The 14,469-nt window shown below is 34.0% G+C and overlaps 3 protein-coding genes across 9 annotated transcripts; 1 reads left to right on the forward strand and 2 right to left on the reverse strand.

Annotated features, from left to right (window-relative positions):
• Window positions 1-351: 351 nt before the first annotated feature.
• Window positions 352-4,834, reverse strand: LOC126749140 (26S proteasome non-ATPase regulatory subunit 2). The gene is made up of 9 exons (XM_050458806.1): window positions 4,571-4,834; window positions 4,448-4,504; window positions 4,108-4,394; window positions 3,832-4,050; window positions 3,045-3,203; window positions 2,085-2,987; window positions 1,476-2,035; window positions 822-932; window positions 352-768 (listed from the first exon to the last, which is right to left on the reverse strand). Exons 1-9 carry the CDS (start codon window positions 4,643-4,645, stop codon window positions 467-469), a joined length of 2,673 nt encoding a protein of 890 aa, XP_050314763.1. The 5' UTR covers window positions 4,646-4,834; the 3' UTR covers window positions 352-466.
• Window positions 4,835-4,962: 128 nt separating this feature from the next.
• Window positions 4,963-7,320, forward strand: LOC126749141 (RUN domain-containing protein 1). 3 transcript variants are annotated; one of them, XM_050458807.1, is made up of 7 exons: window positions 4,963-5,130; window positions 5,195-5,364; window positions 5,416-5,845; window positions 5,904-6,250; window positions 6,298-6,605; window positions 6,657-6,864; window positions 6,917-7,320. In XM_050458807.1, the coding sequence occupies exons 2-7, from the start codon at window positions 5,234-5,236 to the stop codon at window positions 7,119-7,121; spliced, it is 1,629 nt and encodes a 542-aa protein (XP_050314764.1). In that variant the 5' UTR covers window positions 4,963-5,130; window positions 5,195-5,233; the 3' UTR covers window positions 7,122-7,320. The 3 variants fall into 3 exon arrangements, with proteins under 3 accessions (XP_050314764.1, XP_050314767.1, XP_050314765.1); XM_050458810.1 differs by having other exon boundaries at window positions 4,998-5,111; XM_050458808.1 differs by lacking the exon at window positions 4,963-5,130 and having other exon boundaries at window positions 5,137-5,364.
• A 469-nt stretch (window positions 7,321-7,789) lies between these two features.
• LOC126749138 (uncharacterized protein CG43427) lies at window positions 7,790-14,451 on the reverse strand. Of its 5 annotated transcripts, none has more exons than XM_050458804.1 (11): window positions 14,094-14,451; window positions 13,199-13,276; window positions 12,940-13,137; window positions 12,732-12,877; window positions 12,323-12,446; window positions 10,731-12,266; window positions 10,485-10,676; window positions 9,552-10,121; window positions 9,369-9,493; window positions 8,524-8,699; window positions 7,790-8,472 (listed from the first exon to the last, which is right to left on the reverse strand). In XM_050458804.1, exons 2-11 carry the CDS (start codon window positions 13,238-13,240, stop codon window positions 8,285-8,287), a joined length of 3,297 nt encoding a protein of 1,098 aa, XP_050314761.1. In that variant the 5' UTR covers window positions 13,241-13,276; window positions 14,094-14,451; the 3' UTR covers window positions 7,790-8,284. The 5 variants fall into 5 exon arrangements, with proteins under 5 accessions (XP_050314761.1, XP_050314759.1, XP_050314760.1 ...); XM_050458802.1 differs by lacking the exon at window positions 14,094-14,451 and adding an exon at window positions 13,972-14,041 and having other exon boundaries at window positions 7,791-8,472; window positions 12,320-12,446; window positions 13,199-13,279; XM_050458803.1 differs by lacking the exon at window positions 14,094-14,451 and adding an exon at window positions 13,972-13,990 and having other exon boundaries at window positions 7,791-8,472; window positions 12,320-12,446.
• Window positions 14,452-14,469: the final 18 nt, after the last annotated feature.

Consider the following 14,469-nt stretch of genomic DNA (forward strand, 5'->3'; position numbering starts at 1 on the left):
CATTCGGGATGGATGACTTTTGATTCTCGCTCGAGAAAATTCGAATACTTTTTGTAAGAGATGTGAAGTGGAGTGGGACCACTTGTCGCTCCTTTGATCCCGGTGCCGTCTGATCGGTGCGGAAGCGTCGCGACGCCTTGTCGTTATTTTTACCGTCGCTGCGCCGCCCACTCGATATGTTAATGCCGATGTGACTTTCAAAGGCATATGAATATTTTACCGTTTGTTGATGTTAGAGATCAGGAATAGAAAGAAGTCGGAATATTTCCTTTTTCGTGCTTTCACTCGTAAATAACACCCACTTCGCTTTTCTTTTGCCTTTGTAATCGGATTTTAAAAGAAAACAACAAATTGAGGAGATTTGTGACATTTTTATTAGTAAGTTGGATTAAATAAGAATGCTTACATGAAATAATAGAAAACCTTAAAGCAATATTAAACCTATTATAATACGCTTTTAACAAATTCAAGGGTTGAAATCAGGATTCTTCCTTAATATCACAAAACCTTCCATGATCGGTGTAAGACTAATATATTCCTCCGTAGCAAGTTCCGCCCTTTCACCGTGAGCCAACAACACAGGGGTTGTATGAGTTTGGAATCCTGTGATTGTTTTAGGTTTACCTGCTTGACCAACCACATCTACAGCCAAACCAACGCGTACAGGTACAGGTAACTGATTGAGATCTTCATCGAAAGTCACCAACATTCTAGGTTGCATTGCCGCAGCCAAAGCATACAGCAAATAGTGAGACTTTCCAAGGATTACTAAAAAACAAAATATAAGAAACCTTGCCTAAAGAATCAACTAAGTAACTTACTTGTTTTAACATCCAAGAAGCCAACTAGTGTAGCCATAAGGCCTGCTACAGCTACGGGGCTCATCAGTTGTCTGTCACTATGGTAGGGACTGAGAGTCAGCGTACCTTTACCTGCAATTTTAAAATTATATGAAAATGATACTTAAATTAACTTGTATTAGAGTTAAGCTATTTGAATCATTCAATATGAATGGCACTAGCTCCTTAAGTGATCCTGTACACTGCTTTTTTAACATCTAAATTAAATAAATTCCTTAAGAAAAAATTCCTTTTATATGAATCCATTTTTTAATGATCAGAGATGTTACAATAACATTCCTTTTATTTTATTTTAAATGTTCAAATATTATGTTATACATTTTTTTTTGAATAGTGCACATATCTTGATACATATTTCTTAGAATTTTTTTTAGAAATTTCTGCATAATTTTCAAGGTTTTCCAACAGTATTGATAAGAGAAAATAAAAAATTTTATTACCTTGCTACAGATATGAATTACAATTACCGATTTAACCAAAACAGTTAGTAAAACTGTTCCATTCGATACAAATTTATAAAGACACGAAAAAATTGGTAAGATTCATATAAGTTGACAGGCAAGTAAGATTCGTATCATCCATCGTATGACCCATCTCCAACTTGTATAAACTCACCTAAATGAGTTAATCCTTGTGCAATCCTAACCATAAACAAATTATTAGGATCCTTAGCGTGATATTGAGCCAGTTGTCTTAACATAGCGGCTAATCTAGCGTTATTGGTACCAGCGCCAACCAGACCCATAGCAAAAATAGCATTGTGTGCCACCTCTGCGTCACTGTCATGTGAAAATTTACTTAAAGTATCCAGAATGTTTAGCTTTGGATTCGAGACTGATGTAAGCGCCAAAGCCAGAGGTACTGCTCGACGAATAACCGGTTCACAGTACCGCAGCAAATGTCCGAATGTCCTGAAAGCCATCTCACTTCCAATGTCTTCACCCATGCTTATCAAAGCGATTCCAAGCACAGCAATTGCTTGCCTGGAAGAGAAGTCTTTGTCTTTCTCATCTGTAGCTTTTTCTTTCTTATCTTTGTCCTTGTCTTTTTTATCTTTTTCTGAACTGTCAGAGCCTTCATAGTGCTCTGAACAGATGTGCAGCAAGTGCTGTACTTTAAGCACATTTCCAGTTCCAGCATATGCACAAACATCTACCATTGTTGTAGCCATAGACCTAAAATTATTCTATTTAGAAAATTGCTTTAAAAATAACTAAATAGTACCTAAATGGTTCCGGAATGACTTCTAAAGCAGCAATGATGGTGTCAATACTCTCCTGTTTACCCAAGTGGCACAGCCCTAACCCCAAAGGCAAAAATCTTGAATATGTGTCTTTTTTCAAATCCTCCTCTGATTTTTCCATTAAAGTTTGCATGATAGTGGTGGTCACTTGAGAGTTTCCTGACCCAACTGATATCATCCCACAAGCCAATGCGGCCATACCAATAACCTCCATGTTGGAATTTGGATCTGAGAATACTGGGAAGAGCAGACTAAGCACTGCTTCCCTATTGGATCCAACATATGCCAATCCTAAACCCAATATAGCTCCAATTCTCATAATAGGAGCTGTATGGAGAACATAGTCACTTAACAAAGCCAGTGCTGGATCACACTCATTTCTAACACCACAGTTGACTATTCCACAAGCCAACAATGCTCCTGATTTAATATGGTCTTCTGAAGAGTACAAGTATTTATCAATTGGAGTCAACCCACCATCTACATCCCACAACAACACTAATCCCAAAGAAGCAGTAGCACTTAACATGCCATGATCTTTATTTTTATAAAGCCACTTATTTCCATCTTCCATTAGTAACTTATCTTGCCCGAAAGCTGCATTAACAAAACCATTGACAAAACTAGCAGCCAAGTTTTGCTTAGCAGAATCAACTTGACTTCCTCCAAATGATGGCCTGGTATTTTCTAAATGGGATTTATAAACATCCTCAGGAGTTTTAGGTTCCATAATGTCCAGTTCCCTTGCCAAGTTAAGGAAGTGGTTGTTCAAATGGCAATTTGCCATGATTTCTGATAAATCTTCATATTCAGGGGTAGTTTCTGGGATCTCTATGTAAATTTGCTGACGTCCTAACATAAAGGCAAGTTGCTTCTGGAGAGTCCTGTGAAAAAGAGTTAGATTATTTGTTTTTTTTTTATATGAAATGGTTAGGACTTACGTATCCTTGCAGGATAAGAATATTTCTTCAATTAATGCATGGTCATTTAACTGCATTGCAAGGCGTAGTGCTTGTGGATACTGATTGAATTTTCTGAAGAGCAACAAAGCTGTTTGCAATAAAGTTGTGTTCTCTGGGTCAGCTACATAGGGTACACAACTGAAATTATAAGATTAGTTAGTACCAGACTATTACTTTTAGATCCTAATTTAATCTTTGATAAGCATGTGGATTGTATTGCAGGTGGACTGAGAAAGCATATTTATCTCCTTAAAAACTTAAAAAAGAATAGTTAATAGAATTTTTTTCTTAATTGTTTACCTTAACAGTCTACCTGCAACTACAGTCTTTTACTTTGAGTTGTACCTCAGTCTTGGAGAATTTTTAAGTTTAATTGTTACATCTCCTTACACTGCCCTCACATTACATCTTTGAATGTTTAATATATGTAAGAAATAATTTAGATAAATATAACCTAAAGTCAGGTCATAGCCATAACACACAGGCAGTAACTCTTAGAGATTAAATTCCTGAGACATAAATACAAGATTTATAAACAACAAATCCTGTATCTCTCAGCTACATATAATGTCTCAATTTTCTTCTAAATGAACTTAAATTTTTAAATGAAAAACATTTTGCTTAGTTTGTAAAAAATTGCTGGCTGATGAGTATTTACAGGAAGAATTGTGAAAGGTCAGGGATAGCTTATGTACCCACTAGGATATAATATCATTTTAAAAGGTCTAAAGTCTCTTGTATTTTAAACTTGTGGTGATTAACTTACCTAGTAAGATAGAGGCAAACCTTGGAATAATCATCAACATATTGTTCCAACAAATCAACTCTTTCAATTTCCATAAGCAAATCACATGCCTCTGCCTCAGCATTATGAGCCATATTGTAAGGTACTATCTGCTTCACTAATTGAATCAATTTATCTTCAACATCTTTATCATCGACATCCTTTTCAGCCCATTCCCATGCAATCTCTCCTGCTAAATGCCTTTAAAAGAAGTAATAATATAAGCCCTCTATAGTAGCTCTAAAAAATGATACTAACCTAACATATTCATGACCCCACTCTCCTATTTTATCCAAATCAGATAATAAGCGGTATTTGAGACACTCTCTTCCTTCGCCCATTGTCATGGCCAGAACAGAAATAATGTCAGCACAAATCCTCTTCACTTGTGGATCCTTAACTTTTTCGTAAACCTGTTTCATTGTATCATAGTGGGGGCGCATGAACTTCAGTGGTTTTGGTACTGAAGTCATGGAGGTTGTAGAGGCTTTAATTTTAGCTCCAAGAACATTCAAAGCGGAAAGATATAGGTTTTCATCGTTTTCCTAAAAGGGAAGTCTTAAATGAGGTACAATTGTGGTAATTAGTAAGGCCTTACTGTCAATCTTTCAACACACAAGTTTAACTCTTCTTGCAGCTGCTTATCTTCCTCCGACTAAAAAAAAAATTGAAAGCCATATTAATTAAGAGCATGAGAGTTTAGTTAATATTTGGTCCTTACTAATTCGTTCTTCTCCTCCTCAGTCTCCTTCTTTGTTTCAGACTTTGGTGGTTGCTCAGCTTTTACTTGAGACATTTTTTTTATGGTATTTTTTAAGTTTCTGTAGATTTAAGTCTTACACAAAGCTTCTTTGAAAGTCAAGGTATTACTTTAGGTGGGTTTAATATATCTTCGGTAATTTACTCAAAATACTGGTCCGCAATCAAACAAAATAACTCAAAATTGCAGCATCACCGAGAACCATAACCTCAATGCAGACTGACTGACTGACTGACGTTTTTTTATTTGTTAGTCCTACCAACAGCAGGATTTGTTTGCGTTGTTTCATATCGATGGGACGCTAACTTCACACATATTCGAAATGACAACAATGGAGCGACTCGGTTGTTATTCGCTTTGTGTATCAATCTAATTACTGTCAAAGTGTTCCTCAGATATATAAATTATTCAATAGAATAAAATTTAAATAAATCAACTATAGTATTATCAACATAAAATTGAATGTGTTATCATGTAGAGGCATAAACCTGCTGATAATAATGTAAATCCTGGCATGTCAGGTTTGGGTTCCCAATTCAACTGCTTAAAATGCCAACATATTGTGTAAAATTAATTTGTTTTTAGGAAACAAACCTTTGATTAAAATCCTATAGAAACTTTGCAATGGACAGGTCCTCAGGTAATAATTCTCCTGAACATCCCACAGGGGAACGCTGGGATCCCCTGGGGGCCCCTGATGAAAATGAAGATGATATGGGCTTTGACAAACTTAGTTTCTGTGATGAACATCACCAGTATGTTTTATCTTAATTTTTAATTATCCTTTTGACAACTTAAATTCTCAGATATGCGGTTCAAAGGCTCCAGAGTATGGAAGATGAGGCTGAAGTGTTAAACTCCTCATTGTTTGCTCTAACAACCCATATTGCTCAGGTCCAATTCAGGTTGAGACAAGTGGTTGATTCCCCAGCAGAATGCAGAGAGGAACTATTGAAATCACTTGAAGAGTTTGCTTTCCGTGGTATTCCAGATGTTGGCCTAGTTAAAGAAAAAATGGATGAGGCTACCCTAACAGAGGCAGTAAGACTAAGACGCACCCAGCAAAGGGAGCTTATAGACCAGTTAAAGAATCAGTTAAGAGAATTGGAACAATATGCATTTGATAATGGAGAAGCTGGGGTTCCACAAGATGTACTCTTGGAAAGACAGAGGGTTATTTTGAATGAGCTCAAAACAAGAATGAATTTGGAATTGGATGAGCAAAATTATTATCAGGTAAAAATTAACTTGCATCCTTAATACATTTTTATAAATAAGGTTTATTTTTTTATAGATGACTCCAGAAGGGGTAAAACAACAAATAAATTTAGCCTTAGACCAACTCATAAGTCCATTAAAAGTAAAAGAGCACCTCATAGCCCAGCTTAAAACCCAAGTAGCAGATTTGGAGCGTTTTATTGGTTACTTGCAAAATGATGGTAGCAAGAAGCAAAAGAAGTGCAGTTGTGGTTGTTCATATCATTCAGTAAAGCAACCGTTTCATAGTGAAACCACCTTGGGACTGATTCAGAAGACAGCTACCATTTTGCAGATGATAGCTGTAATGCAACTGGGATGTGGAGTTAAATCTCATTTCAGGAAGAATGATTTAAAAAATACTATGAAAGTCAATCATTGGGGGTAAGTTGAAATAGGTTTGTTAATATTGTTTAATTATTAATTTTTAGAGATTTAAGAGCAAAACTTGAGATGGCGATATCTAGAGTTAAAGAGTTGGCAGAGAGTAATGAATCTTATAGCCCATTACCAAGTCAAACTAATTGTGATTACACCAGTGATTCAGAAGGCATATCAATGTCAGCATCTAATGTTAAGATCACCAATGCAGTTCGTAAATTATTGGTTCCATGTATAAGAGATTTGATGCAGCATGGTTCATGTTCTAATCAGAGCACTAGCTTAGTTCCTTTTATTGGGTGTTTTGCACGAAGGACATACTCAACTAATCAGATACATGCTTGGCAACTCATTCTAGGTATATCTATTAAATTTTAATATATGTTTTTAAATTTATATTTGTATTTAGAATATTATCATTTAAAAAATGGGGAGAAATACAACTCCACACCTGCAAGGAAATTATCACAAAGTTTTAACCTGGATATTGCTGGGGCATCACCAAATAGCAATAAACACAATATGCTTTGTGCCATCGGGACAATCATTTCTACACATACTCCTTATAAGAGAAGTTATGATTCCCATTTTAAGGCCTTTATATGTGCTGCATTAAAGTAAGATTATTATCTATTTTTCCAATTTTTTTTTAATATTTCTACATTGCAGTGCTAATAAACTTGTTCCTTGGTTAAACTTGCTATTCACCTGCACCACTTTAATCAAAGAGTATTATTTGCCTTGGAGTTATGTGGTGAAAACAGGATTTCAAGATAGTCTGAAAAGTCTAGATGTCTTGACAAAATACAAGTTTGATTTGCCTGTGGATCTGGCTGTGCGTCATTTTCAAAACATCAAAGATGTCTTTACATGATTAAGAAAAAGACTGTTTTACTGTTTAGCTAGTCATTTATTTTGTGTTCATTATGGTAGAATTCCAGTTTATTTAATTAAGTTGTTTGCCATGTTACGTTTATTGTTTGATCTGAACTTGTTAGTATTAAAAAAACATTCCATTGAATTATATAATATGTCATTATATTAGATGATCAATAAAGGTCAGTATAAAAAAACCAAGTTTTTCTTCTTATTATATTAACCCAGTTAATTAGGACTAAATCCCTATGTGGACTTCAAACTAAAATACAACAAATGTGGACTTCCAATATTCACAATGTGTAAATAGTACTGCTCCAATATTGAACATGTTAATTAGCTTTTACTTATTGTTAGTAATTTTAATAAACTTAAAAACACTTTTATTGGTGTTGGTGCAGTCACTCAGGAACAAAAAATCCAAAATGTTTTTAAGAGGTTTTTTATTACTAATAGATTGTACACATCATTTACTTAAATAAATAGCAACAAATGATATATATATATCTTAAAAGTGGGGTTTTTAACTAATATTGAAAAGACATTGGGCTGAGATGAATAGGAAACCTCACATGCAAGGACATGCAAATATTTCCATATAAACACAAAATATATACAAAAAAAAAGGTTTTTGGTAATATATAATCAAGAACTATTGACATTGAGAAAACTGTGGCTGCCATTCAAGAAAAGAGATATATATATACATAATATTTGTATATCAAGATATATACAGTAGGTAAGTACAAATACGTCTATCAAAACATTAATAAGTGTATAGTAATATATAAACAACTACAAATGTCTAAATAAGTTGTCGTTATTGTTATTTTTGGCAATTAACAAATAAACTAATACAAAACACTAACAAAAATGTTAAAAGGCCGTTCAGGATATTTACTGTTAGTAAACTTCTAATACTACTAAATAATAATAATAAATAGGGTAACAATTTTGTTTAAGAAATATAGATTAACAACATTAATTTACTTAAAATAAACTTTACACAACCAATTAATATACATAATATAAAGTATAAGCTGCAAAAGTGCAGGTTAACGTCAAAAAAAGTTAAAACGCACAAAGTATACAATTCTGTCTCAACCCCTTATAGAATTTTGATTGTTTAAAAGGGTGAATTGAATTTCACTTAAAAATAATTCAAACACAACTAAATTTAATACCATCATCACTGGAATAACAGTTGTGACAGTGCAATTTTTGGTTGCGAACTCTGACGTCGGTGCCGATACGACCATCCCCTAGCTGCACGTGACATACACAACACTTGAAGCACTCCATGTGGTAGAACAGACATAAGCTTTCAATTATCATGGCTGCACCTCTCCCTAAATATATTAATTATAATTGGATAAAATGACTTCAGAATATTTTCTTACCTAATTCATTACTGCAATAAGAACACTTCTTTTTGCCACTAACACTCAACATTTTATCTGGCACAGTGTCGCCTTTCTTTGAACCAGATATCAACGGTTCTGGGGACATCATTTGTGAATAATTGACATAAATTGGATGATTGTTATAGTCTTGATTCGGTTGAGGAGGTATATTTCTAAAAAATTCTTAAATTTATTAAGAGTTTTAAACAAGACTGAAGTGTATGTACTACAGGATATTTGGTGTTTATCCCGCTAGAGGTTCCGACAATGAATACTTATTGGTGTTTGACAGGTTCTCTTTGAGTAAGAGGAGAATTAAGATATTCTTGTTAACTACTTATAAAATATTGAAAAATAATATTGATTGTACTGACATTCATCATCAACATCTTTGCCATTAACAGATTAAGTTCTTGGAATTCCAGAATGTTTTATTTAGCGTATCCACGTACAAACCTTTGCTATTATTTTAATCTATATGCCTCATATATACATATTGACTCATAATTTAGGACAATCATCACGAATAAACTTAAATCAACATAAATTCGTGTTTTTCTTACGTTTTTTTCCTCTTGTAAGATGATTTCGAGTGACTATGTTTTTTGTTTTAATTTTAAACTCTTTTAATCTTAAAATTGTAATCATTGTTACCTTATTAATTTAATATGTGTGTTATGTAGATATCAGATAGTATGTTAGTACATTTTACTTCAGTTTTTATTTGTTTTTTTCCCTATTAGCTTAGTACACTTAATTTTTTTATTTTAGGTTGGTATCTATAAGTAGCTTTTGGCTGTTTTTTTAGCTGATACTGTGATTATTAAATAAATAAGACTGACCTTCGTGGTGATTGATTAACCCTATTTTGTACCCTCTGAGTTAAGGTATAAATAACAGAATCGGGAAGAGGTTTGTCCTGTTTTGGTTTGTTCTGGTGCTCAGCTAATCTCCTCATCTCTGCTTCCTGACAATTTACATAAACAATTTAGTGAATTATTCTCTATAACATATTGTCGACTTACCTGGAAAACCCAATGCTGATTATAGCTCCTTGGTGCAACAACAGGTTTTGGACTCATAATAGGTGGTTTTGTTTTTAAACTAGGAGTCGATATAGTTCTAAGAGGTTTCGTGCTAGGTTTAATTGGCTGCCTGTCCATCGATACTGGCGAAATGAAGGCAGATCGTACCGTGGAATCATGCTGAAGTTCCGGCATCGATTTTCTATGGTCAATAGCCAATAAGTTGTTACTGGTAAAAGAGCGCTGTTCAGGCACAGAATGTTGAATATCCAATGTTGATTGCCTGAATTTAACCGGTTCATTGTAATAAGCTCCAGGCATGTCTCCTATAGATTTGCTGAAACTTAAAGGCATCTGCAATGTTTTCCTGAAATCTGTGTTCACATAGGTAGGGTACATATCATCGCATATATTATCAAAAGAACGTCTGTTTGCTAATCTTGCTTTGCGACCCTCCCTGAATAAGATTTCGTCTCGTTGCCTTTCCAGTTCCTCTTGTTCCAATTGAAAAAGCTCCTGACGTACTTTTAGAACTTCTAGGTCTTGTTCGTCTGAATAATGAGACAAGGGCTAAAAAAATATGAATATTTAAATTAAATTCTTGTGAATTTGTATTAGAAGTGGTATTTTGTGGGTGTATTGGTCAATTGTTAAAGAAAAGAAAAACTAGTCCCTCTTCTGTAGTTTTTACGCCTGGTAGTGAATTTCTCTGGTCTACCGGTCAGATTTTAATTGTAATCCCTCATCTATGTAACCGCCTTTTATTGTTACCTATGTTTTTATCCCTGTTACATATATTTTTTTAATTTGACAAGAGAGAACTACGATTTCGAGCTCTGAAGATGAATTAAATTTAATTAGAAACGTTGGCGAGAAACAAATAGTTTTCTTTAACCATTGTCCAATACACCCATAAAATACCACTACATGTACCTCAGAAAAATATGAATCATCGAACTCATTAGATTTAATTCCAGGTTCAGTGGGTGATTTTTGCAGTAAAGATTTTGAATTAATGACGTAATCCATTTTATCCCTGCATTTCTCTTCTTTTTCTACCATCGCTATTATTTCCCTTTCTTTTTTGATTATCTCGTCTTCCTCAGACGTGATACTGTTTGTGGGCTACAAAAATAAATCTATAAGATCAATTCACATAGAATAAAAATCAAATCTTACCTCACTATCTTGACGATCATGATAAGGTACGCTGCTACACCAAGTGTTGCTAGAAGACCTCCCCCGATCGCTGTCCAAACCCGAATCGTGACTTTCCACTTTACTAAGCAACCCGGTCCTGGAGGAATCATCATGGATTTTTCGGAACAGTGACTTTTCTAGCTTCTGTTCTTCCAATAAAAAACTGCTTATGTCTGGTGGTTTCTCCACAATCTCTTCTGGGTCCAGCAATTCATTGTCAGCATCCTCAAGGCCTAAAAAACTTGATCTTTTGCTGTGGATTTCCTTTTTGATTCTTTTCGTCGAATTCATCCTTCGAACGTTTGCAGTTGGAGGATCTTCAGTTGAATCAGGTGGTGGTGGTGGAGGAGGCCTACTTTTTGGGGCTTCTAATCTTGGAGGGTATAAAGGAAACTCTGTACTTATATAATTGATATTATCTGGCAAGATGTTTTCATATATTTTAGGTTTCTTAGTTTCTTGTAGTTGCTTCAACTCTTGTTGATCACAAATCTCTTTTGTAGCTTCTTGTATGAGGTTATCCAAGAATTCTTCAGTAATGCTAATTATTTCCTTACTTTTATATATTAGCTTTTCTTCATTCACTTTAAGTTTTTCAATGCATTCAGGGATAATATTTAAATCAAGATCAGCAGGCTCATCAGCTTGACTCACTGAACAAGACACGTCAGCTGTATGGATGCCACTATCTTCTCGATCAGAAAATACTCCAAGTGACTCTATTGAAGGGGTTGAAGAAGGTTTGGTTTCAACTAAATTACTTAGGTCCTGACTAATCATATTCAATTTGTTTATATAATTTTCTGCTTCTTGACTAGAATAACTGCTGCTGGTTTCCAACTCGTTTTTGGCACAACTATCAAACGGCTTCTCTAATAGGTACTTGCTTATTTTTACAGGTTCTGGTTTCCTAGGTGCTTTGGTTTCAGTTTCAATTTGCTTATCGAAATTCGCCAAACGTTCTTTGACAGACACGCGGATTTCATCGGGGTCGATTTTCGGCTGGGAGGGATCTGAAGAGTTCTCTAAGCTTTTAAGTCGGTCCTTTAGGCTTCGCGCGTTAGCGAAGTCCTCCGATAGCCTTCTTGAGCTGGTACTTTCCATGTGAGTAATTTCCACTGATTTAGATGACTCGAAAACGCCTTTTCGTCGGGATATTTCTCCTTTGGGGACCACAGCTTGGGCCTCAGAAAACTCTTTGGACTTATTAACTTCTTTTTTATGAAAAATTGACTCATCCACTTTCATTTTGTTTTGAATTCTAGATCGGTAATCTTGGATTGCTCCTTCATAAGTGTATTGTTTGGAACTTTCACTGGTGTCAAAATCTAAACTAGCTGATTTAGGTGGAGGATACTTTGGTTTGTCAATGGTAGTGTTGGTGTGAGTGGGAGTGGTTTCTTCTTTTACAGTTGGAGAGATTGCAAGTTTACTTTGGTTTGGGGATGTTGACTTGTTGCTTTCTGTTTCTTTGAAGTCATGTAAGGTTGTGTAAGTTTCTGGTTTTTGATCGGCCTATAGGAGAAGAATAATAAGCATATTTGATGTTTAAGTTAGTTTTTGCTTACCACTGTTTTTTCATTGTCAGGAACATTTGGGCTGTTTTTTGAAGAGCTGTTTCCTATGCCAAGATCTCCTAGATCATCAGAATCATCATAAATTGGTATTCTCAATTTTGTTCTTCCTTGTTGATTTCTAGAAATATAATTGCATGATGAACAATCACGACACAGATTTTGACCAATTTTAGTTACTACTATTTCAAAGGTTTTTATTATGCTTTGTTATGTGATCTTTAAATGTTTTATAAATTCTGATATTTTATTGACTAATTTATTTTTTATGTGTTTCTTTTATTGTCTGTTTGTTTACTCTATAATTAAATCAGCTTTGTCAACATTTTTATGTTGAAAAAAAAGTACATTTGATTTGATTTTAACCCACTTAGTTTATTAAAATGAAATATAATTATTGACGTACCTTTCTTCTAGCATCTCATTAAAAGTCTTACTTTTTCTTCTGCATTTTGCCATTTCTTCTTGTTCAGTCAATTTTTTTACTTCCACCACTCTCTCAATAATATGCTCTTGCCTTTTTCTCCGACAACTTTTCCAGTTGTCTAAATTCTATAATATAAAAAAAACCTTCTTAGTACCAGATTGAGAAAGTACATAATTTTTTTACTAACAGCTTGCCAGTCTTCTGTTTCTTCCCGCACCTCCTTCCTCTCCTTTTTCATCTCTTCGACTTTCTTGATTTGTTCATGGGCTTTTTTGAATAATGGTGGAGGCGCCACTTTCACAAACTGTAAAGGATTCGTGACGGGTTTTGGTGGTGGAGGTCGAGTTATGCGACATTTCGTTGGAATATACTCAGCATTCACATTCTTAAAAAAAAAACAAACAAAAGTCTAATCATATTATTATTTTTACATATCAGTTTAGTACCTCCTTTCTATCATTTTCCTTTTCTAGATCATAATCATCCATGGTTGGTTGTTCAGTGGTAGGACTTCATAGTAGGATCTACTGAAATATTTTTTAAGTGTGTTAAATAACAATAGATAATTGAAGTAAAAATTTAAGTGTTTTACTTAATTGTGTAAACCAAATTCCATAAATGTTTGAATTTTCTTATTCCCACAATACCTGAACTTAATAATTGTGTTAATAAAATGCGGTAGCACCAATTTGTATTTAGCATTTTCTTTAAATTGCCCTAAGAGGATTATCAATATTGCAAAACCATTGGCACACTATAAACTTAAACAATGAGAAAGAAATAGCATGGGAGAGTAAAGGCCTATACATTTTCTGTATTGACAATGAATATAGACCTAGATTTTTTTCACTTTTGGTTGTTATATGATATGAATTTAATAACCTGTTAGCACAAAACATACCTTGACAAATAAACTAGTTGTTTCAATATGTGTAATAATTTAACACAATAAATAAATTAATTGGTTGCGTTAATGTATGTATGTACCACTCCCTAATTTAACATAAATACCTAATTTTTGGTAAACCACAATTCCTGTCAGTGTAATTATTGTTGTTTGCAACCTTATGCTCAATAGGACCAATTACCCCATATTTACTAATAAAATTTATAATTATGACTGTTTATTTACATACCCTAAACCTAAAATATCACCAAACAGAACCTAAAATCCATAGAGAAGTGGACTATTTAAGATAATTAGATGTTGCATACCTACCTAGATTCTAGATTACACAATTTTAGGAGTCAGATTTCATACATTTTGCATATGGCAAAAAAGTAAATAGATGCAAATTTCTAATTATAACACACACTCATAATAAAAATGTGGATACAAACCTGAAAGGTAAGGTAACAGGTAAAAACGAAGCATAAATATTTGCATAGATAAATTATTATAACCAGTACTTGCAACAGCAGCACCACCACTCAGTGGTAACAGTACTTTTAATAGAACTGTAAAACATTTCTAATTTCACATTTCACAGTAATGTCAAACGAAACAGTCCAATGCAATCGGATCAAATTAGGAACTGCCGAATTGTTTTTCCTTTCAAATTCTTTAATGGTTTCTGCAATAGCATTATAACATAAACATTCACGGGATGAATCACTGATACTAGCAAAAAATAAAACAAAGTCTCCAGTACTACCCACACAAAAACTCAAAATTAGGATTATAATCCTCTAATACATAAACAACCATAACCAGACG

This window comes from Anthonomus grandis, chromosome 22 (genome assembly GCF_022605725.1).
Source record: "Anthonomus grandis grandis chromosome 22, icAntGran1.3, whole genome shotgun sequence".
Lineage (NCBI taxonomy): Eukaryota > Metazoa > Arthropoda > Insecta > Coleoptera > Curculionidae > Anthonomus > Anthonomus grandis.

Excerpts from the sequence above, each read along its gene's own strand:
- LOC126749141 (XM_050458807.1), top strand. The coding sequence starts at position 5,234 with ATGGACAGGTCCTCAGGTAATAATTCTCCTGAACATCCCACAGGGGAA. Across the intron at positions 5,846-5,903 it reads ATGAGCAAAATTATTATCAG|ATGACTCCAGAAGGGGTAAA; the intron begins GTAAAAATTAAC and ends ATTTTTTTATAG. Across the intron at positions 6,606-6,656 it reads TGCTTGGCAACTCATTCTAG|AATATTATCATTTAAAAAAT; the intron begins GTATATCTATTA and ends ATTTGTATTTAG.
- LOC126749138 (XM_050458802.1), bottom strand. The coding sequence starts at position 13,240 with ATGGATGATTATGATCTAGAAAAGGAAAATGATAGAAAGGAG. Across the intron at positions 12,878-12,939 it reads AAACAGAAGACTGGCAAGCT|AATTTAGACAACTGGAAAAG; the intron begins GTTAGTAAAAAA and ends TTTATATTATAG. Across the intron at positions 10,677-10,730 it reads ATGATCGTCAAGATAGTGAG|CCCACAAACAGTATCACGTC; the intron begins GTAAGATTTGAT and ends TTATTTTTGTAG.
- LOC126749140 (XM_050458806.1), bottom strand. The coding sequence starts at position 4,645 with ATGTCTCAAGTAAAAGCTGAGCAACCACCAAAGTCTGAAACAAAGAAG. Across the intron at positions 3,204-3,831 it reads GTTTGCCTCTATCTTACTAG|TTGTGTACCCTATGTAGCTG; the intron begins GTAAGTTAATCA and ends TTATAATTTCAG. Across the intron at positions 933-1,475 it reads ACAAGGATTAACTCATTTAG|GTAAAGGTACGCTGACTCTC; the intron begins GTGAGTTTATAC and ends TTAAAATTGCAG.